The following is a 27,966-nucleotide window of genomic DNA, read 5'->3' on the forward strand; positions in this document are numbered from 1 at the left end:
TCCGAATAGTTCGATTGCTAATGAAGCACAGTCGAAACCCAGTAATAAATCAAATGCAGATTTATTTATTTCAATATGCATGATATACGACTCATTAGTGAGTTCTTATAAATATGACATTGTGCCACACGTCGTTCATTACTGTATTAGCCACTGTTCCAAACAACCACTGTGTTTCGCACGACTTTTCACACATAAAAACTACAGCAAAACTTTTGCTTCATAAGTGTATACGTTCCTCGGGGAGGTTGTAGCTTACATCATTAAAGCATTCAAAAGTTGTTAAATTTAATTATTATATTTTGAAACGTTTGTAAGCCTGTAGAATTGGAGAATGATTTAGAGTGCGATTAAACAATTACTTTTCTATCAGTCGATTCCATTTTAGCTCTTACCCAGCTGGTGTGGTTTCCATACTCGTGCCTGATTGGTCGCATGGGATTTCTAGTTATGACGTTGAATATTTCTCGTAGGCCTACCCATTGCTTGTTGAAAATGCAATTATTATTTTAGCTATACACTATTGCGATATATCCTCGCGAGTCGAGTCACCTGTGTTTGAACAAATGCGTTATTCTAAGTTCAAGCTTGCTACGGAAACGACGAGAAGTGTGGACTGACGAGGTAAGGCGGCCGTTTATCTGACATCCTTAAAGCAACTTTGGAAATAGTGTGGATAGTATCCACTTGGATCCTTCAGTATTATTTTTGCGTTTGAACGCGTTACAGATGTTCACATTGGATTAAAGTTTTATTATAATACTTTTCAAAACAATTTTCTAGATAGCTAAGAAAAAAATAACGCTTATCGGGATACTTTATACATTCATCTATTGTGTGTGACATACAAAATACAAATTATCGTAATTGCAAACATGGTGATTGTGAAAGTGTGTGTGGTGTTTTTATTCACCACCGTGATAGCCGCTGCAGAGTTTACGGCATTGCAGGAAATTCTCTCAGGAAAATCAGCGGTAAGCTCCAAGCCGGACGGCCTGTTTGAAAGCCTTCAGGCGAAAATCCCAGCAGACCCTGTTGGCCGATCAAGGAAAGACAAATCTAACAAACCACATCGCTACATTCTACGGATATTGGAACCTCTCGTAAAGAACGATACGGCGCTAGAAAAAGGCAGTACCGTATACAGTTTTGCAGCCGAGAAAAGTAAGTACAGTTACTAACATAACAATTAATATTAATAATTATAGATAGTTAAACAAAGGGTAAATCAATAGGCTTAGATATCATTGTAATGATAATATAACGTTATTATTAATTTCAAAAGTGTTTCTATAAGATCGTTTATTCAAATTAGGTGTTTCGGACAAAGCGTTAATTAAGGAGAAAAGTAACGAGCCTTAAGGTCGCGAACTTGACACGAGAAGGTGTGCAAATATGTGACAACTTTTTGTAGTAATGATGTAAATGTTGTGTGAGCGCAATTAAAAACATGTGTAGTAGTAGTATTATTTAGGCCTTATACCTGGCCTAAAATGAAGAACAATTTGTATCAAAAGAGAGAGGTGAGGTTATGCGAGAGTTTTTTATTATTAAAAAAAAGAAAAAAAAAGAGCATACAAGAAAGCTTTAAAGGGACATTACATGAAAATTAAATGAGCACTAACTTTTTAATTAGACCTACCGTACTGTTAGGCTATATGGGGTAGTGTTTTATATAGTACGCTATAATGGTAACCATTGCTAGCTATGACCACGCCTATGCCAGAGAATGAACTAATAATAAATATGTAATTGCATTAGATGCAAAGAACTGAAAAATTATTTAAACTGTTAATTATTTCCGGTATCTTATGGACTGCCATTAGTGTAAAGGTGATTGTTTGACAACAGTACACTGCACAAAGAAGGGCATGGTTAAAAGGGGAGTGACATGATAAATTGAAAGATTTAAGTGGTCACGTATAACGTATTTGAAATGTAGGAACTTTGAAATAAATGGATATTTGTTTCCCGAGAGGGTTACTTTTCCTTTTGCTCGGTATATTCGGTAAATCCCGAAATGAAGTGCTCCCGTGGCGATACACGTGAGTGCCAAAAGTGACGATTTATTCCGGATTACACCTGATCCAGGTGGAAACGAACTATATATTTTTTTAATCGGTTACTCTGAACAACATTTAAATTCATTATCGATTTTAAAATTAATTGCTTCTAGATAATACTTCATAAAAGGGCATAGATTATTATATCAAATTGACCTCGTCCCATGAATCGAAATATTCACGTACCATCAATGTTGCATACGGTTCCATGATTAAATAAAACACAAAATGATTATATTCGATTAGGCCTATTTATCAAAACCGTGCCTGCATTAAAGTGCAGCTACACGGTTCATTTTTTTTTCCTAAATTAAAATATACCAATTTTCGATCACGTGCATTTTGGTGCTACAGAATTTCGAGCTGGTGTTAAGGCGGAATTACTCAACATTTCAGACCACTGGAAAATCGTTTGTTTTACATAGAAGCCAACGTATACTTGACCATAAGTTTGGACAACGTAAGAAAAGAAACAATCAAATCACAGTAAATGCATCATGTGTTGATATATTACCGTGTCACACGTAAATGCATCATCATTTTCAAAACTATTCCTGGTTTAAAGTCCTGCCAAAACTATGGATTTTACAATAATAATTTTGCTTCTTCGTATACTATAAAACCCAAGTTTGTTTGTCTTAAAGAATGCGAAACCACTTTCCATGGATATGATGAAACTTGAACCTTTGCACATTGTATAAGCAAGGGCGTGCGTACAACGTAGGTGATTTGACCAATCTCATACGATTGATCATCCAAGCTACGTGGAAATGTGTAGATTCGAATGGCACGTGCAAGCGAACCAAAACAACACGAAAGTAATTTTTTGATCTAAATTTATCGATTTTAAATCAATAATTAATGGTTGAATCATGAAAACAAATAGTTCCCACCAGTCTGATAAAAACTGTTGAAATGTTTGTTTGTGTTTAGTGGAGTTCGTGCAGTGAAAATGTGTGATAACTAACGATATCCGGTACTTGATGAAGATTTAGATCTAATTATAGGCTTGATTAAGACATTATTTGTCACACGACCGACAGACAGATTTAGCCGCGCCTCTTACCGCCCCACTAAGCCCTAGGCTGGATCCTTTCTAATTGTCTTTATCCTTATTAAACTACTGTATTAACTGGAGTAGACACAATGAACATTTTATCTTGAAGATGCAGACATTTTATAAGTTCAAATACAGTTATCAAGCATTATTATATTTTAATTATTTTTTAATTTTTAACTTTGTAGGCATGTCTTTATGTCTTTTTTTTGGGGGGAGGGGGGGGGGAGGGGTTATAGTATGTGCTCTTAATAACTATAGGTTGACATGTAAACAGAACGTTTCGATAGTCAGTTGCTGTCGATGCTGTATCTAATGTATCTATTATCACATGCAAATTCCATGATACAACATCTCATGTTTTTCACATATGTGAAGCCAGACCATATCCAAATCCTTAACTCAACCTTCCATGATACAGACAACATGTGATACATATGAGATGCTGTATTACAGAATTTGCCTTCGATAGGCCTATGCCTACTCGACAAATATTGTCAAATCGGTCAGGATTATAATCACTTATCGATACAATTTGCATCGATTTAATCATACCTCATAATGCAATTAATTTACTCATAATTTACTTGTTAAGGTATTAATATTAATTCGTTATAACGGTTTATTATTATCAATGGATTTCAATGATTAACTTATTGACAGTGGTCACTTAGGTCCATAATTTTGTTTCCATGTTTTCGTCATTTGGGAATTGTAATTGTTAAATCTATTAAAAAGCACTTCTAGCAACAACAACTCGGAAGTACTCAGTAATACAGGATTATGGAGCTCAATTACAGATTGTTTATTTACAAATAATTATTTAGAAAAACGTATATTATCTTTTTAACCTAATATTGTGGGCTGTAGATGGATAGATGTCGGACTCTGGAAAAGATAACTGTAATAGGCCTAATTATTTCCATTAAGGAAAATTCTGTACCATATAAGCATCATTTTTAATTGGTCAAAACTTAGATACAGCTTCTTGATTTCTTACTAGCCTACATTATTTTACATTAATTGGTTGTTTAAAACAAAGAATACTGTATCAAAATACAATATGAGTTATTGACATTTTATCTTCAAAATTTACAATAACTAAGATTTATGGTTTTTGTTTCTATTCATGATGTGAAACACCGGATTGCTTGTTATTATATTAAACCTTATTCGTTCGAAACTAGCTAACGATGCTCTATCGTCTTTTTGTCAAATCATCAACTACCAACCCTCCGGCCATCAGTGAACTAGACCACAATGACATACTATTAATTTAAACCTCGAAATATGCAACATCACACCAATTTAAAAGGAAGAAATATGCTCAAATGTCAAGTAATTTTATTATACGATTTTAGATGAATAAGCAGTCATGTTTAACGATGATGATAAGGCGTATTGATGAATACCCTTCCAACTCCTTTATGCACTTTTAAATTATTGCTAAAGAATTCTAACCATTTTAAAGATACTCGAGTCGGAAGCTAAACCGGTCCCAAAGAGGCCTATAAACATGGTCTTAAGAATTAATCATAAGATAAGAAACAAGACAAACCAAATCCCTCTTTGAGATTTCGAATTAGTTGGAATGTTAAGGAGTAGGCCTACTAGCCATTTTACATGGATGGAATAGAGGATGTTCTTTCTTAGGCCTAAGTTATTTTTATATAGCGACGTCAAACATTCTTTCAGACTTACCTTACAGTTTCCAAATACCAGATAATTTAGAAAATATTGTTTAAGATTTTTTGAAACAAATCTTAAAAATGGAATTATTCAACAAGCAATGCTGAATTCCTAAATCTTGATCTATTTAAAGATTAATTTAATTCGTTTATAATATTAAAATAATACGATTATCCAATAACTGTTCTCAGATTCCCACTGAGCATCTGATTTGATTTCTACTGTTTTTGACCGATTTTAGGAGACAATCTTTTTCATTTTAGAAATTTGATATTTTTTTATGTTTTAACCACCTGATACAGCAACGCTATTTAATGAGATTTACAGTTATAATAATGAGTACTCTGAAAATAGCAACATTCAAATGTTTCTTTTTAAGGTGTTTATCTTTGAATCTTGGACTTGTCAGCCTGTGCTCAGCAAGTCAACATTTCACGTGGCGCTAGCCCAGTGAACCTATCTGAAAAAAGGTCATTAGTAAAACTAACATTAGTGTAAATTCACATTTTTGTATATCGCCATCAGCGAGTGGTTTTATCTTTCCATTTAGTTCATCATATACTTCTGTAGGTCGTTATATACTTGTAACAATGCGTGTTAATAGGCTACATAACATATTCAAGTTCATTATATTCCCAGCGATGCATTTGCCCGCGGCTAGATATTGAGCAAATACCGAGAGTGCAGTATTTACACAGAATGGAACACCAGCCGAGATTCAAGCCAATGCGGGTTACTCTAGTTAAATTGTGTAGAAAAGTCTATAGAAAGATTAAATTGTCATGAGAGAGGCCTGAAGGGTCTTAAAGAATGGATTAATGAATGGATGAAATAAATACATTTAACAGAAGAAAATTACTACGAATATATCACAACTAAAAGTGATGTGTTAAACTGGCAAAAGTGTCATTGCGTGAGAAATCATAACAGTTTTAAGTAACTTTTAAGAGAATATTCTTAAAAACTTGTACAGGAAGTTACGTGTCAGATTATGCACTGAAGTTAGCCAACTATAATACAAGTTGTAGTCTATAAGGTTAGTGACCCTTAGACTAGCTATTACTAATATTTTTTATAAAAAATAATAAGTTAAGCTTTCAAATAAAAGTCCTAAACCATGGAATTTATAGGTCCATGTATGTAAGCATGTTAAGGAGAATTGACCCTTAAGCTTTTAATCCACACAAAATTGATTATTGAATTACGTCATCATAAGATCTATGTATATTCATGGAGGAAACATACAGTATAGTAATATTGTATATTTCCTTCATGGTATATTCTAATGTAATGAGACCAGATTTTCTACATTTGCATTGAGTGTATTGTGGCCGGCGTTAGGGAGCGTGTGTGCGCACTTCTTAACTTTGGTTCTCATTAGAGACAACGCAATCGAGTTAACCAATCTAATCATAAGCGACAGTTCGGATAATCCTTCGCTTATGATTGGTCAAATCACTTGCGTTGCGCTATGTCCTTGCGAGTGGGAACCAAGAATTAAGCTTAAATATAGAAGTTGACCAATCACAAGCGACAGCTCGGAAGGTACACGCGCCGTGATTGGGTAAATTACTTGCAGCGCGCTTTATTTTGCGTCCGAGTGGGAATGTATTCTGTATCAGTATAAAGCTATGCTGAGCATTTCTACATTTTATACCAACATTTGAATAATTCTAATTCTGGTAGGTTCAGTTATGATGATAATTTTACATAATGTCTTAATGCAGGCGGTATATCATGTGTATGAATATTAATGCAAATGAACCTAAGGGTATATCGAGCATACAACCATAATAACAAATGTAATTATTCACTTCAAACACAATTATGTAGGAAACATGTCGGCACCCTGGAACAGATACATTTTTCCTAGACCTATAGTCTATAATCGAACGCCATCAAACGCAGTAGGCCTACATTTAGTACATTCATGTGTGAACATGAATTATGTCAGGAAAAAGTAAAACATGAAAACATATCAACAGTAACTTTTTTTGACTTGATTTTGACTTTGATTTATTAACATGATTACTTAGTACTTGTTTGTTTTCTGTCTTCATTTCACGCTTAAAGTGTTCTTCCGAACTTTAGTACGCATATTAGGATTGATAGCAATGATTAAATTATTAGAGACTCGAAAGTACCGCCGTAAACAAGATTATTATTATGCTTCCTGCTGCTCTTTCTGTTCTTAATTCTTGAAAAAATATGTTACTATCTTGTCATTTAGTTTACAGAAAACTAGGACTATATCGGATTACAATTATAATTTAAATGTTCTGTTTATGATATAAATCTTTTTTTGATAAATTGTGATAGTAAAAAAAGAATTTCTAAATTTACTTGTTTCTACCACATTGATTTTAAACTTTATTGTGCATTGTGTATTCTGTTTACTGTTTTTTATTACCATTTTTAGAAACATTTTGTTAAATATTTTTATATAAATGGGTTTTTACAAAAATATCTATTGTCTTTTCTGAATTTCATGCTCTTTTCATTGTTTTTCTACATTATTATGTTATTTCATTTTTTATGTTATGTATATTTATTTTGACAATGAATGAATGGTTATGAGTATAATAATGATGATAGGGCCTAATGCTTCTATGAAAAAAAGAAATATCAAGAGAGATTCGTAATGTCAATACACCCATGCATGTGATTGTGATCCCTAATAAACCTATTTCTTCAATTACTTAACTTCGGTTTCATAAATACAGATATCATAGATAAATATGCGGTGTATTTCTTTGTTACATATTCATAAAAATATTGATTAGGATTGATTAACAGCGGGATGCCTATGAACTGGATATGATCAGTGCCCTATATCAGCGGGTTATCAATCTTAGTTAGAAATATCTTAATATCTTACCATAGATTGAACTCAATAAGACCTGAAGACAAACGAATTTCAAACGAAACCGTAGCCTCCAGTCTCAGTCAGTGATATAACTACAATATATTCCTAACTAGTCTAATTCCATTAATGAAATATATTTCATGAAACTGTACACGTTTCGACGTTAGACGTTATGTTAGCTATTTTTGTTGAAAATTCAATTTGTTAACTATTTTATTTCCAGTTTCACCCTTTCAGTATAACATATATCATTTTTTATTGACTACTTGTAATTGATGTAAGTGTTTGAAGGGTTTTGTGTATATTAGCTTTATCCTGTCTATAAAAATAAAGAAATTAAAAAGCAATGGTAAATTAGAAGACTTTTTTATTTAGTTGTTGAATTGCACACAAAAAATGCGATGCGGTCTATACAAAAAACTTTTAGTATTTTTAAAACCAGCATATCTAGACCGCAAATTCATATTTAATTTATTTGTTTTCTGAAACAATTGAACTTTTACTGGAATCTGAGAATATGATATTTCCTTACAAAGAATAATACACACTGTTATAATTGCGCATGCGCCTGTGACATTACATTCACGTTAATACACTTTAGGAAAATCCACATGTTTCACTTTAGAATTTATAATTTAGAAAAAATCTTCGTTACCAATGGAAGGATACGATCGAGATTCTATAGTCGACAGTTGATTTTTATATTAACCTACAGTGTTAATTCATGTTAAGGGAGTAGGCCTATATATTTTTTATTATCACTGGGCCTTCAGTAAAAGTGTTTTGTTGTTTTCTTAAACAAACGTTTGATAATTGTATTTCATGGTCTGTGGACATGTCTCGACATGAACATTTTATTTGCGTCAATCTTTAATTAATAAATTCCAAGGTCGATGAATAAATTATTTATTAGAATTAACCAAACAGCTAAATATTAAAAACATAATTGGCATTTCAAACTATAAATTATATACAACTGTTTGATGCAAACATTAGCCTCAATTTAATGACAAAGAATTGATAAGTTTAAGAGTGACTTAGAAAGAAAGTAAATAACGTTTAAACTAATGCAGACATCTAAATATATTTGAAATGTTTAATATCATGAATCTGCAATAATATTTTAAAAAGAAGGGGAATGCATCCTACGTACGTAAACTAAATGAGTTGACATAAATATAAAACATTATAATTATTTAGTAATTACGTAGTTATATCATTTTAAGGTTGACATATGTAATATACACGTTTTAGAATAGTCAGTATAGTTAGACTATGAGAAATAGCAGGTTTTTGTCAAATAAAATGCACAAACAACTATAGTTATTCTTCTGCTTATAGCATACAGTAATTTTAATAAAAAATATAGCAGATAATTGAGAAATACTATTTTCTGCACTGTAGGCTTACATCATAAAATAATTATTATCATATTATATTATTATAAATGTTGAAATAAGCCATTTCTGTTTATATTGTTACAAATTTGTTCAAAATAAATACTGTACTTAACAAATTGTTGTTGGATGTTAGTTTGCAGGGCTTACCAGGATGTTTTTAGATTATTTAATCGAAAATCATAACATAGGCCTAAATACATTTAGTAACAGTTACTAAAATCTTGGTGGCAAACAGCGTTAGTTTGATTTGTAATATTTGATCATGCAGTGATAATCAACATCAACCTCTTCAAATAATCAGAGAGCCTCCAAACCCGCAGAGATGCATTACTACCGCCAGGTGGACTCTACTGCTTTAGAGGAAATGATCTCTAGAGCTTGGCAATGAAATTTCGGCAGATCTGCTCCATAACCTCTGGGTCAACTTTACAATTTAATAAAGCGTCTCTAACAGATGTTACAGGCTAGTTACCCTGTTGCTTAGTGTCAGCTTTCATTAAAAGAATCACCGGTAAAAAATGAATCTATGGAGTATGATTAATTTAATATGACAATCACAATGTAACGAGTTACGAAAAAGTCCTCTTGTTAAAAAAGTTCAAAAGCACGCTCGCGGCTTTGGAGCTGCGTAAGACCACTCAGCGACTCTCATAATTGAAATTCCTGCCTTTTATAGCGGACATCGTATCATCATTACAACTATTACAAGTAAAGGGCATACTGAGATTATCGGCAGGTTTCCAAAAGTGTGCAATTCTTTCTAAAGGTATGAATCACGATGATAGCCGAGGAAACGAGTGTTTTATCGCGTAACTCACTTCACTATCCCAGAGGAGGCAACACTAGAGAGATACTACAAATTGTTACCTAAATTCACTTTGTCCATAAACAAAAGAGTTTTAGTACTATTAATAAAGTTTTTTTACGCGTTGAGAAAATATTTTCTAATATGACATTTACAGATTATTGATTCTCCCTTAACGTATTAATAATGTCCTAAAAGACTAATACATTTTTACCTAATGCTGTTTCTTCAAACCGAAACACTTTTGAATAACATGATATTTTCTTACGCATTGTTAAGTTAATTTCATCAAAATAGCTTTTTCCCAAGCCAATTTAGATATAGAATAAAGCAAGTAAAAAACATCAAACCTTCTTTATGTTGAAATTTACCTTTATCGGGTTAGATTTAACTAGAATTAAAAAAAAAACTCGCCAAAGTTATAATGAAGGTAAAAAAATGAGATGTCTTAAATTATTTATAGAACTTGTTAGCAAGACCTTTAGGTAATGGATAGCAAAACGAGTCTAAGTATCACGGATTTAATATAGTTTCATTAAATACCAATATTCTGCTTTCAATCAAATTGGTTCAACGTACTTCTTTCAGTTTCGCTTTTAGTTATCTGTCTGTGTAAGTATAACACCAGTTCTGTCAAGATAGAAAATACTTTCTTGTTGGTTAAAAGGTTTTAACGCGTATTACGAATTCATTAAACGCTCCTCCTCCCCCTGCCTCTAAATTCGACAGAACAATTCAAAAGATAGAAAATACACATTTGTTGGCTAAGCGTGGTTCCCACTAGAGATGCACGGCAAGGACGTGCGCGCAACGCAAGCGAGTTGACCAATGGCAAGCCACTGCTTGTGATTGGTCAAATCACTTACTTTGCGTTACGTCCTTTAATGAGAACCAAGAGTGTAAACGCGTATTACGAATCCATTAAACGTCCCTCCTCCCCCTGTCTCTAAATTCGACGGAACAATCCAAAATATAGACAATTATGTTAATTCATGGAGGAACCTTTAAGTTCAGGCCATTTTTACAATTTGTCAAAATCCTGGTTCCGCACACGAGTTTTTGATGCGAGTTCAAATGTTGGAGCACGACGTATGTATAAACTATGTGACTCTTCTCGTAGTGTACTTTGATAACATTACTAGGGAATCAATATTTGTTTGTATATCTATTACGGCTATTAGTATCTAATGGCCTGTAAGTTTGTCAACGAACGCCTGGGGATTCTGACTTTAGGATCATCGTTCGATTGATCCAAATACTCTTTAGTTTTGTAGTTTGCTAATGATTTTAAAATAATGTATGGTAATCTATGATTATGTTAAAATGCAAGCCCTGATAAATACATCCGATGGCTTTATTTCATCAATTATCAACTATTTAATTTGTAATAACTTCTCTAAACTCGACAAAAAACGGAAATTGTTTATTATGCGCATGTGCTACACGATATTCCACATGCATAAACATATTTGACTTTGAGAAATCTAATAATTTAATACTCATGACCTCTTCCATAGATTTTAGTTTGTTATTGTTATTTTACGTCATAATATCGCCTGAAATAAAAAATACGATGAATTTAAAATTTAAAAAATATCCTGTGTAAAATTCCATCCTGTTTAACCCATCATGCCAAACCCTACCGGGCCGTTACCATTTTTTTCCTATGAGGTTAAGGCAGAAATCATGAATAATTAATTACTTTCTGTTATAAAGAATGCATTGGTATTATTGCATTTATTAAGTATGTTTGCTACTTTGTTTCTTTTCAATCATGGACGTATCTCATTTCGTATTTTAAAGAATTCAGTATCTTTTAATTGTTGGTAAAAATTGTATTTTCAAAAATAATTGATAATTTTTATGTATTCCTCATGGATGTGTGCGACTATTTCCTGATTTGTCTACTTTTAATTGTCACTGTCTTCAATTATTGTATTTTATATGAAGATAATATAACTGCAATAAGTGTTATCGTATCGTCTATAACGTGGATGGGTGTGATAAGAAAGTAACAGGCGATCAAAATAACCATCCACTTTGTTTTCCCATTCTAAACTATCTAATTTCTTCGTTTTGCGATTCCACCTGTTTTGCGGTAAAATTCAATTTTTTTACTTAAGAAAGGGCAGATTAATGTAATTAAGTAATTATTCGAACATGATCTCCAAGTACCTGGATAATTTAAAATACACATTAATTTGTTTAAAATTGCACCTGTTGCTGAAGAGGACTGTTACGTTTGCGTGTTTCCTGCGTTTGTTTGAAGTGACAAGGGCTTAAGATGATTCATTCAACAGGCCTACATAATTTTAAATTCGATTTTCATTTTTTTTCTCAAAGTTTATATATATAGATTTTGTTTAATAGGCATACATATTGGATTGTCAGTATTCTGCATATTACTCTGCATAGATACAGGATTCTTAGTCCTTATTCTATTTCTGTAGCGTTTTCGTGGTGGTTTTGCCAAAAGATCAGAACCATTCAACTTGTTTCTACATCGCAGCAACCGTTTTGTTGTTCTGTGTATTCTGCTCAAAGTTTATATATCTATAGATTTGTTTTAATATGCTTGCTAGTGGATAGCTGATATCGGACGGTATTCCTATCCACCACATCTGTGGTATGTTGTGCCAAAAGATCAGGACCCTCTAACTTGTTGATATATCAACCTTTTTTAACCCCCTGAACACAATGTAATCGAAGTATCCCGGATTTAAACTTATTTGGAGACTTTTGAGAAATTTAACTTTTTTCCAGAACTTTTTATGTTACAAAGAATACCAGAAAAATATGTTTATAATTGTTGATAATTATTGCTAATTATTGTTACATTAGGTTAAAAAACCATGACTGAGTTTTCTAATTTTTTTATAGTTTAAACTCATACATTGCGCGTGTATTAATTTATTTCGGACATGAATTCAATACAATAAATTAAGATACTACTAGTCATTGGGCTTGTAAATATATATAACATCCTTCTATTTTATTAAAGGAAACATTATCGTGGGGTTGATGACTTTTAAAGACAAATCTGTAGTAAATATCGTGATAAGTTTACGCAGTAATCGGCAAACCGTTGACCTCAAGTTGTATGTACACCACGTCCAGGATGGAGAGACCCACATTTTCAGACGGGGTGGTGCCTTGAATGTTGATGGAGCCACACTTTCAACCGCTTTACAACATTATCCTTAATTCTGCTACATTTGTCAGTTAGAATTTGATATAATAATAATTGTTCAAGGTTTTAATCAATTATTCAATCTGTCATGTTTTTGTAAAGTTTTTACTTGTTTCAATATTTGAATCACTTTTTAAAAAGCACATATGGAATGTGTTTAAATGCTAGATGATCCACATCTCCGATTGAATTTGAATGCGAGTACATTAGGCCTACGCCTGTATATAAGACTCATTTCCCCTATATTTACAGTCTACAATCTGCTGTTGATTTAACGTTTAAGAGGCAATGTGAAATAAGTTAAAATATTGATACGATGGATAAACTTACCTACTAACTTACCGTATGAACATTTGACTACATTTTTAATTAATGACCTATCTATGTTTTATGAAAATATTAGCCTTAGATTTTAAATAGTGATACATTGAAGTGAACTTCCTGCTAATTTTGTCTTAAACACATATAACCTATAATGTTCCGTAGACCTACATTCTATAATTGAAATGTATTGTTCGTTCCCTTTTTAAAATGTGTAGAAATTAATTGAACTGGACGTTTCTTAGTAATCGAAAGTAACACAAAAATGATATTAGACCTATCTCTAAAGATCTTACAACAGCAGGGGAAAATACTAATACACAAACAAGCAACAGTGCAATTGAACTATAACAGTAGGTTATAAAAGAAATACACGTAGGAGTAACCAGTCTAAAACGCAGTATTTGGATCAGTGGCCTGATGCCCCTGGAACCCTAGTGACACTCCAACGCTGGAGGCCGGGCGTTAATTGTAGCCTTTATCGACATATTTTGATGCCTGTTTTTCTCTGGCCACTTCTCAGAGGGCCCCTCCCCCCATTAACTCCGAGGCCCCTGGGTTTAGCCAGCCCTGATTTGGATCATTATACAACTTGGCACACTTTATCGTAAAAATGTATGCAATGATATCAATCCAGCCAGTCAACCATCCATGTACTTCAGAGCCAAACCACATAGTAAAATGTTCACTAATTTTTTAATTTTTTAAAAGAGCTGCAAGGAAATTTGCCAGTCTCCCTTTTGGTTATTATAAATGTCAGGTTATTATTCTTTTCTGATGAAATAAATCACTTACCGTATAATATATCTCAATGACTGTTGGTCATTCATTTTAATTATTTAGGCTAGTACAGCTAAACTAATGCTTCCATCTTGTATATACACTAATTGACAAGTAGTGTGTTGATTGATGACGATGTAATAAGCCTACGTAAAAAAAGAACACCCATACACAGTTCACTTTGACATTAACATTGTTGTCATTCATTTCATTTGTTTCTGTCATAAAACAAGGCCATATACATGGCTGCAGTCGCGTGCTCAAATTTGAGTTAGTATTTACCGACCAACCGATCGACCAACCGACCGACCAACCGACCAACATAGTGAGCTGTAGACTAAAAATTGTGTTCTTTATATCTAAATTGGTAACGTATTATTTTAGACCATATAACCTGAACCTAACCTTAGATGATACAGGCACCACATGTGATACACATGTGATGCTGTATTACGGAATTTTCCTATGATAATTATTAGGACAACTATTGTTATTTTCGACTTGAAACTGTCAATCATTATAAATAACAGATGTGCCGCTACCACTTCATGTAGTTATTTCCACTAATAGGCCTTCCTGATCATTAATTAAAGTAATTAGTTCATCTGACACAACAACACAAATTAAGATCATTGTATTAATTCAAAAAAATCACACAGAAATGTAACATGATATTTTGATTGTGATTTTTTGACAGTTCACTGAAATGCAAATTAACATGCCGCACCTGGCATTAAGCGTGAATAATCATGTATTGGCGCTTGTTGTTGAAATCACATCTAATGTTCTTCAACTTATATATAAACTCCAAAGCCATCTCCTGTGTAGTAGTGACCAATAGTTGACGAGAGCAACCATATAAAATTATTACTTTTCTGTGGTTTCCACGTACTAAAAATATCATCATAATGAAGTTGAAAGCTACCACTAATTATTAAAAGCTCTGTCTACACTATCAAAGTTTATCTGACAACAAATGTGATGTGCCCATATAAAGACATGATGGTGTCATACCACTACCATATGTGGGTATACCACTACCATATTTGGGCACATCCCACTTTTTTGTCAAACTAGTTTGATAGTGTAGACAGAGCTTTTCACATTATATATTATTATTTCCATGGTCTAATATCAAATTAAAGTTATTTGATCATTTCAATATTCAGAGACAGTAACCTGTAGTTAAATAATAATGTTGTTATGCATTGCTAAGTCCCCCGACGTGAATTTGTCAACACAAGGACCTTTCACATTGACGGACATAAGGGAAGCCAATGTCAAGTATAATAAAGACTAGCCCCAGATAAGCGAACGCGTATGATTCGGGTCAAGTACTACCGAGGATGGATGCTAAAAAGAGATCAATGCTCCCCAGGATGGTTACTAACAAGCTGGATCTGGTATTTGTCCATTTTTATCTTTTCTTATTTTCTATAATAAAATCAATTACCACAGTTATAGTGGTACATAAACACTGGCACCTGTATAGTTATATAGTTGAATTCAATTTCCTTCCCAATTTATAAAATGCTCTTTTTAACCTCATTGACGCTTACCACTTGCTCAAGGTTTACATTTTTAAAATGTTGCCTGGCTGATTTTCTTTGATAATGTTTGAGGAAGAGGGGTATGGTTAACCCTGGCGTTTTTAAACAGTTTAAGGTCAATCCAGGTTTGTTTGTCACACCAGTACTCTACAATTTGAATCTATTTCAATCAATTTCCTATAATATCTGAATCTTTTTTAGTTTGTACTTGTAAAAACACAGGGTTGGTGAAATCTTTAGCCCATGGTTTGTCCATAAGTGTGTTTTTTTTCTGTTCACAATTGAGGGCACTGTTGTCCAATTAGGGGCTTTTTAAAGATAAGAAGCGCCCTCTGTAATTTTCGTTGTAGAAACTTTGATGTGTTTGGGGTCATGGTACTAACAATATCATGCTATAACTTATATAATATATTCTATTGATCACGATACGGTTCAAATTGACTAAATACTTCAAATGTTTGATGTACCGCTGAGGTCTTACTGGGCAACCACTTGGTCTAGCCCTCCCTCTATAACTTGTTCCATCTCTACAACTCATGTATTTTTGCCCATTACACTTTCTGATTACATGAACTTACACGTTAATAGCTTGACTTGTGGGCACATACGCGTGTGTTTGTTAACGTCGGGTCTTGTTTGTCACTGTCAGACGATGTAACCAGTCTCATCGCATTCAATAATAATATTTTTGATAATAAACAGCATCTGGGAGTTTATGCATTCCATTATAAAATACAATTATAGTTCAACATACTTGCATGTATGTTATGATTGTACTTTATGATTTTTGACAAACATAATATTTGTTCTATAGTTCGTGAACATTGCAACATTCGATTTTCAACTCTACAAACTGTTAAAACTATCTTTTTTTTAAAGTACTATACGCATTATATCCAGCCAGTTACGAAATCATACACATTTCCTCAAAATGCTCATCAAAATTACTATAGATCAATTATAGAACAAAATGTTTTGACTTAAACCTATTATAAATTTAAGTAATTTTTAAAATGACTTAAAGGTTCCGACATTTTATTTTGATTCAACTTCACTGCAAGTCAGAGAACAGACAGGTGTTTTCCAAGGAAAATATACTCTGCAAACCCAATTTAATATTTGTATGATAGCTGCTTATATAAAATGTCACTCAAATGGCTGTAAGTCTATATTGTTCTAACAATATTTACCCAGAGAGTTTCCTGTAATTAATTTACTGAACGACACGCTTGTTGAAATCCAAATAAAACGGATAAAATAAAACGGATTTTTTATTTCTGTTTTCTAGATTGGTTTAGTACTGAACACGAATTATGAGTACATTCGAGAAAGTGATGTTCAATAAAAAAATAACAACTATGCATTTTCTTACTTTTTAGTATCATTATCATTCTATACGCAAATTTTCAGTTTTATATCTTTATTATCGTTTACTTCTATATGTTCAAGTGCAGTATATGGAGAGCCATCTTGATAGTGCTTTGCACTCATTGCAATCCTCAGGGTGCTGCTGTCTTGTTTTATATATTTTTGTGCATTCGGTTAATAAAATGCCCCTTTCTGCTAATTCGTGGCTGTTGTTTTTATAGGCCCTAATCACGTCACATCTAAAAAAGCGCAGAATATTATAACAAAAACACACACCTGTTATCATTCACTCAGGAATTTAATAGTTTTAAATTTTATCATTTCATCAAACAATTAGGCAAAGTAGACACGATTACCACGAGCACTATTATTCGCCTGCTTAGCATCATAACACAACAAAGTAGCGATCGAATAAAACCCACAGAAATACTTTGATTGACAATCAACTAAATAAATGTCGGCGTTAATTTCCCGCAAAGTAGGCCTACAGATTAAACAAACCAACCGTCATTTAAAAAATATACGTGGAAAAACATTGACTCAGTGTTACTAAATGCTCCCCCTTAGCACACCCCTTATCTCCTTATTCGATAAATTGGAGAGGACTTTTTTAGTTGACTCTAATTTTTTCGTCTAGCTTGCGGTCAATGGAGCAAGGTCTTACGATTTTGTTTCTTTTTAAAACCCCTTGGCAGGTGGGAAGCAGCGGGTAAATTGATTTTAATACAAACGGGCAAATATCGTCGAGAACACAATTGGGTGGCGGCAGAGATGAAGCCATGTTTTCGGCAAATCTGTTTACATAAAAGAAACTCGTTACAGTCTTGTTTAGTTCCTCTGCACTACGATAGAATAGTTGATTCATACCTCTTGCGCTTTATAATTCAGTATTTTGGGGCATTTATTCTATGCATTTTTTGTTATGATATGCTTAGCAGATTCTCGGTACTGTATCAAAATCTATCCGGTATCATAGGCAAATACCGTGATACAGCATAACATGTGTTTCACATTCGATGCCTGTATGATCCTACATCCTAACCCCAGCAGCACAATGAGCATGGCCCCTTCCCTATTTCAGAATCCTGGAGCAGCCACTGCAGTCAGGGGGAAAATGGCAAAAGTTTTCCTACTTTCTAGGATTTTTATCAGATAATCTATATTGTTTTGACAAAACTATTGTAACATGACCACAGTGCTGATTTTGCCATTTTCTTCTAACTGACTAGTAATTAATCAAATTCATAACCCAAAACAAAGCCTTTTCACTTCTTGTGGCGTAGTGATCTAGATGACGCGTGCCCCAGCAGTCTTACTTATCATCAATCCATTCAACATTTTCTTAATCGCTTTCTTCACTTCACGTTGTCGGTTTTCTCACTTGTGTCCGTCATCAAACGCGTATAGGTGTTTCCCTGTTTTCCTGTTAATTCCACATTGTCTTCACAACACGTCACGGGTGACATTTTATATTTAGCAAACGTAGGTGTTAATCAACGATCGATTGAATCTCTGTTGGAAAGTATTGAGGCCTAGAAAATACTTAAAACGAATAAGCAGCTCAATTCCAAGCTGAACATCTTGGTTACTTGCAACAAAAACAAAATCTAAAAATAAATGTTTATCGATACTTTATTGTTCTATTGCATCACAGCTCTATCATTATAAGAACCAAATACATCTAAATTTCTGAATTAAAATTAGATTAACTATAACTCCCGTTACATGAATGTTTTAAAAGTCAATCCAATCAATCAGCGCGTTTTATAAAAGGAAATACATGATTAGTAGGCCTACCAAGAGCACAACTCATTGGCGGCAGCCAGGTGGGTCCAGACCTCGCCACATTCATGTTGTGTTAGTGCTATGTTATAATTACTGGTATATGATTCATTTTATGCCGTAATCTATTGTGGACTCGTGAGAAGTTGATAGAGTATGGGGTTAAGACCAACCATTCCTCCTCTGATATCACATGACATCATAGTCTCACTACCAAACTTTGGAAAACTTGAGCAAACTCTAGTGTAGATCAGTAGTAGTCATGTGGTTCTTCAGATGGACAAAATAACAGTCTCTAGTAACAGAGCCCTATTAGTTAGAGAGACTATTCGCCAAACAGTGGAAACTCTGAGTTCGCCAAAAAAATGTGATAAAGTTTGCTATAGTACAATGGGTTATTAGGGAGCTTTCGATAAAGTTAAGCTCTTAGATTAGAATGGATAATTAAAGATGTGACTCATCCACTAAATAGTATTTTAAGTTTTAATAGATCTGGTAGAATTTGGCAATGCAAAGTTAAAACCAACCGTTTTAGAGACTCTTTTTCCTCATATGCTTGTCATCTATATAGGCCTAATGTACATTTTCAAGATCTAGTTAAGTGTTACGTTTTTATATTGTGTTTTAAATTGTATTGTATCTATGTTTCTAAGCTCAGGAAACCAAGTATGTTATATTATGTGACAATAAATTGAATCTTGAAAAGTTAGGTACGTTAATTCGCATGCGGAGACACTCAATTCCTTTTTACAGTTTTGGAGGATTCTAGGTCCAGGCGACGATGTATCCTAGGTCCTCAATTCGAAATAAATTTTTTTTTTTAAACTTTGTATATACCTATAGGCCTACATCAAAACTATAGAAACATTATTGCTACTACATGGGTTTTTTTCACGAGGAAACACATCAACATACGGTATCCTAATTCTTTTAAAATGCTATAATTACCGTCTGTCACGTACAGAATGTTTAAATCTAATTGGCAAATGTTTACATCAAATCGAAAGTGCATACAGAGGTGGTTCAAACATTGAAAATACAACATATTCTGTGGTTTATTGTTTCATAGTTTAAACTTTTAAAGTTTAGTAGCTGAGGCTTGATATTGCCTACTTTAAATAAATGAAATACTTTTTATGCGCATGCAGCTAGCCAACCAATTACAGGACTAGAACGGACGCGCGCAAGGACGAAAGCACAATGCAAACTAATCGACCAATTGCAAGCGACAGTTAAAATAAATTAATTGCGTTATGCTTACGTTCTTGCGTTGCGTCCTACTGGGAACCAAAGTTTAGTCTCATTTGAGCCTTAAATTTAGTTTCCACTGGGATGTAACGCAAGCAACGTAGGCGAGTTGACCAATAACAACCGATGGATCATCCGAACTGTCGCTTATGATTGGTCAACTCATTTATGTTGCGTCTCTCTCTAGTGGGAACCAAGCTTTAAGGAATGAAGTAGAAACAGACATGAGTTACTGGAGTTAAATCATGAACATTGGTATTAGAAGACCACCTAGTTTACGGCTATTATGCTTGGTTCTCACTAGGACGCAACGCAACCGAATTGACCAAATGACAAGGAACAGTTTGGATAATCCATAGCTTGTGATTGGTCAAGTTACTTAAGCTTGGTTCCCACTAGAACGTAACGCAAGGACGTAAACGCAACGCAAGCGTGTTGACCAATGACAAGCAAAGTTATAGACAGTTAGCAATCACAAGCGAATAAGCCATCGCTTGTGATTGGTCAATTCACTTGCGTTGCGTTACGTCCTTGCGTTGCGTCGCTAGTGGGAACCACGCTTTACGTTGCGCTTACGTCCTTGCGTTGCGTCCTAGTGGGAACCAAGCTTTAATGACCTTCCTGCGACCCGTAATATTTCCATATTAATATAGGCCTAAGTATAACATTAAAATGTTAGAAAAGAAAATCTTCATAAATTATACAAATTACAATTATTATTAATGGCAATATTTTTGCAATGTTTAATATTTTTTATAGGTTTATGGTTTTAAGTCAAGGTCAACAAGAAAGATTATAAAGCATACAAATAATCCCTTGATAATTTTGCTAATTTGTATTGACATTATTTTCTTATTATGATAACCAAAACACAACTTTGAAATGATTCTATCTAATGAGTTTGAATACATTATTACATCCGCAATTCAATTACCGTATTTTTCAATAAAGATTTTCAATTTAAAAGATAGCTATAAAATAGGCCAATAACCCTAATTAAACGTCAATGCCTAATTAAATATAATCATTAACTATCACGAACACGCACTCGGACTCTTCTCGATCGATGTTGATGGAATAATTAACAATAACTTTGATGTAAACCAGGCCTAGGCCAATCTTGTGTTTCTGGTTCGGAATCATCGCGACAAAGTGTCTCAGAGGGCAGGATTTCCGTTCTAAGCAGTATCTGTGAGTTAGGCCTAACAGGTCTAACCTTCACCGGGTATATGTTTAATAAGGAACAGGCTAAACCATATAGAAAAAACTCACAAATAGATCTTATGAATTCGTACAATAGTCCCATGATTTGTTACAAATCAGAGCATCATTTTATTGACCCTATCAACAATTATATAAAGTTCACACAAAATTGTTTTTTAGAAGTACACTAAAGAACCTCGTGGAATCTCAGTCAATATGCACTGTGACTATCAAACTAGTCTGACAAAAAGGTGTAATGTGCCCAAATATGGTAGTGATATGCCCAAATATGTTAGTGATATGACATCATCATGTCCATTGGGCACATCACGTTTGTTTGTCACATAAAGTTTGATAGTTTAGACAGAGCTTTAGGCCAGGTCTATTTCAGCATTTTCAGTGATAATAAAAGTCTGATACGAAAGTTTAATCTATAGGATGACACACGTCACGCGTATAGTATATCAATGATTTAAGATGTATCTATGCCCAAAATGTCAAAACAAGTAATAACACTGATCATGTTTACCTCGTTATTTAAGCCCATAAATCAATTGATTATCATTAAGCCGGCCAAAATGTATTTTTACGTCGTGGTGGGAGGCCCATAATGATACGGATATTTATATTTTGGGCCTAAATCATTCAACACTAACATTTATAACTATAGCAATGAATCCTACTGCTAAGTTAAATACAGTATACGTGAATCAACCTTTATTATGCAATGGAAATAAAATAACTTATTCAAAGCCGTGCAATGAATAAACCGATTTGTATATGGTCTCACGGACGATACTAATGTCTTGGAGGGGTGTTAAAACTTTCCGTGTCATCTCTCCATCGGAAAATGGCCTATGTCGGTTTATCCAGGTAGGATAGAAACAAGCACCGAAAATCTATTAATAACTGTAAATAACATAGTAAACAGTAGGCCATATGGAAGGTTTAAACAGAAATGGAGTAACTGTAACAATATATAACAATGTCTGTAACAAGGTCTGACTAAATCTATTTTTTTAAATAATATGTGTTTTATCTAATGATATATTCTAGGCTTATTCACCTACTAGTGTAAGGTTAATAAGAGAAACAAGAAAAAGAATTTTTGATTTCACAATACATTAAACACTACTACAATTCATGAGAATGTTCGTCACTTTCAACGAATTGTGTAAAATGGTTTTTTTCTGTTATTTTTTTTCCCTGACTAACACACGTAAAGCAAGTCTGTCTATTCATTTACATTCAATGACACCTGGCCAGCTGTTCACCTGTAATTACTAAAAACCATCGTGATAAATGGTTAATAAGGCTAAACGACTAGATAAGAGACTTAACTCTCTTAATCATAAAAAATAAGGGTCGCCCAAGTACCATCATAATCCCCTTCCTATTACTTTTGACAGCTATGGTTTCTTTGAATTTTTTCAAGGTATATCATCGAATCAAGTACTTTTCCACTAGAATATTATACTCGCCAAAATGGCTCCCACGAGACGAGTGAATGTGAATTTGTAACTAGCAAACGTCTTTCCTGATTCTAATAAAATGGCCAGGACGTATTTCAACAGCTTGTCACCTGAGTAACCCTATAAGTAACTTTCATAATGTTAGGCATCACCTGTGGAAAGATTGAGATAAGAACGCCGCCGAACAAAACCTCAATTCTCCTCTCACTTTTCCTTTCAATCAAACGCTTGACAACTGTTAGTTTCTGAGATTTTGTATTCTATGAGGCTAACGTATCCATTTGACCCTTTACGTTTGGTTAATGGCTACTCTGTGGCGTAGTTTTAAAACTTTATTTTAGTAAACACTGAATTCAACAACATAAATTTGTTTTTTGCACTATTATTTTGACACATGTCTATGTAAGAAGGTGATAACAACTTTTGCTTTTAGTATCAAGATCACTATCAAATAAAAGTTTCAGTTTGACTAACCACTGGTGGCGCTATAATGTCTTACTAAAACAAATAACGTTGATATAATTTATTTAGTATAGAAAAACATGTAACGTTAATATAATTGTTCTGTTATGTAGAATAACATTAGTAAACGTAAATAATAAACCATTTTTTACGTATATTAAATGAATGAGTTAATGAATGGATAATTTAATACAGCATCCTATACAATACACCTGCATTTTAATTATGCAGTGAATGTTTTCTACTCGGCGTAGTGAATCAGAATACACGATCGAACAAGGAATTCCTTTGAATTGTTGACTGGACTATGGTTGAGATTGATGACGTCGGCATGCTTTGTGTGCCTATGTACGTGATAATAATGTTAGGCCTAGAATATGTTTATAAGTACAGCGTAAAACTAAATGAATACAACCTACCGTAATACCAACGTAATGTAAAGTAGGCTACGTATGTCTATGGGGTGAATCCAATTCAGTATTCTTGAATCCGTGTAATGGTGGTATCCGGCATGTTAGACATTGATACGTCCAACGGTTTTCACTAACCGCTTGACTGCCTCATACTAAATACCGTACACGTTACGTAATCTACGGTAGCAGGTGCCTAGTCAAATAAGGTCTTGAAAACACTTGAATAAAGTAGATTCAAACTATTTTCCAGGTTGTAATAAATCCAATAAATGTGATTGGTCAATATTATATAGGCCTATAGTTATGTAGGTCTATTTACTGTTTAAATTAAAATCCTACCACTTAACTACCAGTCGTAACAAAATCGAATATTCCCATGAACAACCGGCCTCTGCCAAATTCAAATGGTATACGTCACACAAAAAATCACGCCAATCAAAAAACACAATTACGGGTGTTTATTTTATTTTTACTATTAGACTAACGAAAATTCATAGAGAAGATGAGTTCCAGGCTTTTCGAACCTGCTACACAAGGAGTATCCATATGCTTCGAATAATCTATAACATGAACAGATAATCTGTAACATATTATTTAATTGCAGATCGACAACCAAGATTAGTTCACGAAAATACCTGTTTTATTCACTTTATTGATAACAAAGCGAACATTCACACTGTCTGATATTTTATTTGATGCAAACAGTTTGGATTTATATATTACAAATATTATTTATTTATTTCTTTCAGAATCTACTTGCACTGACAAGCACATGTTTCTTATAAAGTTGAAACCAAAAGGCGAAAAGAAGAATATCCTAAAATCTGAGCTTTACATAAGTAATCGAAAACCACTACAACCTTCGCAATTTAAAAATACTAACATGAGCGAACTTGTAGTAATGGCCTACGATGTTCAAGATAATGATAACTGCGCCAAAATCGGTACGTTTTCATTAGAAGAGTTTGGGGGCGAAGGATGGCAAACACTCGACATAACGTCACTTCTTTCACAACTCACTGAAGGCTTAACGAAGAAAGCAGTACTGGGACTTACATTCAAAGTAAAAAGCAAAAGGTCTGATGACAATAACGAAATTGATTATAAAAACGACTGGTGGAATAAGTTGATGTCAAAGAAAAAAATGTTGCAGAAGCGAGGACGACCATTTATTCTTGTTCACGTAGAAGACAAGTCTGTAGATACATCCCTGACGTCACTACCATTTCAACGATTATCAGAAACCGTGACAAGCGCCATCAACAGTCGATCAGCAAGGAGTGTTTTTGTTCCAAACCCAAAGCCAATCAACGAATCAAATTATTACACGTATAATATGATGTCCAACGAATATCCAATGGCACCTGTTGAAGTTGTAAAAGCACCAGAACAAAAATTTCCCGAATTTCTTGACCAAAATTCCAGGCGAAGGAAAGAGAGAAAGAACAAAAAACGTAAAAACAGGCGAAAGAATGGAATTGCTCCGTTTGGTGGTGAAGATACCAAACCTTTATCAAATGATGCAGAAAAAATTGTTAATCTGCAAAAGACTGAAAATGAAGCATACAAAAACACAGAAGGACTATGTTCAGTTAGAAAATTGAGTGTTAATTTCAAAGATCTTGGTTGGGATAATTTTGTGATTGCTCCAGATTTGTTCACACCTAACTATTGTGCAGGCTCCTGTCCGTATCCACTTCAAAAGGTAATACAGGCAAAGATTATATCATCTTTGATACAGTAAAAAGCATGATTATAAAAAAAAAATATTCATTAATATATTCAATTTTTAATTTTAGTTATCAAATTGATTATTAATCAAAAGTTTATAAACTTTTCAATTTTGAAATTGGAAACATCAGTCACTCTAAAAAAACCTAGACAAATACATCTTATCATGACTGATTTTAATATGGGGGTCTTACGAGAAAATAAATACTACAATATTCCACTGATAAGACTGGTTCGCACTAGGATGCAACGCAAAAGGAGTAAGCGCAACTCAATTACGTAATGTGACCAATCATGACACGATGGATCGATTGGTCAGATCAATTGCGTTGCCCTTACGTCCGGTCAACTGAGAACTGTTAAAAGTAACTTTTACGCTCATTTGTTTGTTTGTAATATTTATTGCTATCCATAATATCCACAATACAATACATTATGATTTGAAATTAACAAAATCATACAGAAACTAAATGATTGAATTGACATCTGCCCTACCACCACTATAAAGCGTATACTGCCGGCACTATCAATTATAATACACTTATTTATATCGTCGAAATATTTCTTCTCTTTTTTTTAGTCACTGAATCCTACAAATAACGCACTGATCTTGGGCATGGTGAAGTCAATGGGGATCCCAGTGCCGGCGCCTTGCTGTGTACCAACCAAAATGTCATCAATCAGTATTGTATATTTGGACGATGAATCGAATGTATCACTGCGCAACTATCCCAACATGCAAGTGGAGTCATGCGGTTGTATGTAGCCTGCGCATGGATATCGCGACTCTGCAGGGCTCATTATTGGACAACCATAGGAGAGAGATCTCTCTGCAGAATTAAAATCTACATGGACACAATGTTTTCTAGTGCAGAGCCTGATATCTTCAACAGTATTACAATTTATATTGATCTGTTACCTCATAAAATAAACTGGAAGTGCTTAAGTCGATGTGCGCATGTCTGTTGTGACCGTTTGTCACTGCCATATTGTAGAGCTTCGCGCTTGTACTTAATCTCCAACATGTGTGTTGCTATATTTAAGATATCAAAATAAATTTAATTATTATGAAGTAGAACCTTTATAAAAAAAATATGTTAAAAGTGCTTTTTAATTTAAATTATCAGTATTGCCCATTTTGTCGCACTTTTGTGAGAACTGAATTGTATGTATAACGGCTAAAATTTAACTTATTTCAAAAACACTTATATAATATATTTGTACAAGCGATATTGTATTATGTAATAAGTACACTCTCCGATATATGAAAATAAATGTATTAAATTTGTACACAAGAAAAAACATTTTATAACTTGTAATAAAAAATTAAAAGAAAATTGTATAAAATGCTATGGCGTACTTCTGTAATTTAGCGCCTTTTATGGTATCTAAAAAAATGTGCTTTTTGTCTAACAATTTTGTAACAACTTTAACTATAACTGGTTTCAATAGAGGCCTATTTAGTTTTATTGAAACTTGGTATGAGAGGAATACCGTATTTCATGAAAAAAAAACACTTTTAGCTAAATTTAAATATTATTGTTAATTGTATGAACTATAAATAAATAATGACGTAATCCTTGTAAATGATCGAGTGAGTTATTTATAGTGCCTACGACTATACCCACCAATGTTGTTTTTCAATGCAAATTTAACAAAAACAAAAATTGTTTCTTAGAATTATAAGCTTCGCGAGATTTTCAAAAGTTTATATTGTAGCATATTTATAAATAAAAGGATTTTAACAATGTAAGTCTGAATCGATTGTGGGTGGGTGATAGATTGATTCAGCTGCTATGTGTTTTGATGAACGAAATATGGAATATGGAGTAAAGAAACTAGAATTGAAAGTATTTGTATATGATAGCATTAGTTACATTTGAAAATTATCGAAGTATAAATACTACTAAGATATTTATTCCAACAACAGTTTAGATTTAGGTATATATTATATACTTATTTGATTGTAATAAAATTTAATCCTTTGTCTTGTAGATTGTTGTTTCTCGTTGCTCTTTATTCTTCTTTAAAAGTTGAGATCATAGCAATAAGCTATTATTTCAGCAACACTGCCAATATAAAATTTCGAGGAAGACCGAGAACCACCCTACCAATAACTCTCAGCAACGACCTACTCGCCCTTTATAAGCAGAACACAAATCTCATTTTTACCCATCTAGAATCTAAGCATTAATGGTATGCATCATTTCCGAAAAATTTAGCATAATGTTGAATAGCAATTTTTATGCGTATTTTGGAAAAGTAACATTATTTCTAACATTAAATTTTTTTAATCTTTAGCATAATTTCCAGTCAAAACTAACATTTGCCGAAAACACAAAAACCCTCTTTTCAGTCAAATCTAGCATTTGCCGAACACACAATAACCCCTTTTTATGTCAAATCTAGCATTTGTTGAAAACACAATAACTTTTTTTAATACACCAGACCCCTAGTACAATGAAGGTTTTGTTGAAAAATGGGCATTTTATCGAGTGTACATAATTGTGTACTTCATCTGACATTATATCTGTCCAATCACTGGCCGCCCTGGATTCCACATAAG

The 27,966-nt window shown here is 33.4% G+C and overlaps 2 protein-coding genes across 4 annotated transcripts in view; one reads left to right on the top strand and one right to left on the bottom strand.

Moving 5' to 3' along the window:
• LOC144844277 (uncharacterized) overlaps positions 1-23,804 on the bottom strand; it is a 62,503-nt gene extending 38,699 nt beyond the window's left edge. For 2 of the 3 annotated variants that reach the window (XM_078701122.1, XM_078701121.1), the window contains exons 1-2: positions 23,676-23,804; positions 14,187-14,317 (exon numbers count right to left, since the gene is read on the bottom strand). The gene's annotated coding sequence lies outside the window, so the exon portion shown is untranslated. Of the gene's footprint in view, positions 1-14,186; positions 14,318-17,282; positions 18,697-23,675 lie in introns of those variants that run through there. The other variant, XR_013612407.1, reaches the window with a different exon arrangement.
• On the top strand, positions 413-27,394 carry LOC144844256 (uncharacterized). The gene is made up of 3 exons (XM_078701082.1): positions 413-1,164; positions 24,419-25,374; positions 25,981-27,394. The coding sequence occupies exons 1-3, from the start codon at positions 876-878 to the stop codon at positions 26,164-26,166; spliced, it is 1,431 nt and encodes a 476-aa protein (XP_078557208.1). The 5' UTR covers positions 413-875; the 3' UTR covers positions 26,167-27,394.
• The last annotated feature ends 572 nt before the right edge of the window (positions 27,395-27,966 follow it).

This window comes from Antedon bifida, chromosome 6 (assembly GCF_963402885.1).
Source record: "Antedon bifida chromosome 6, ecAntBifi1.1, whole genome shotgun sequence".
Taxonomy (NCBI): Eukaryota; Metazoa; Echinodermata; class Crinoidea; order Comatulida; family Antedonidae; genus Antedon; species Antedon bifida.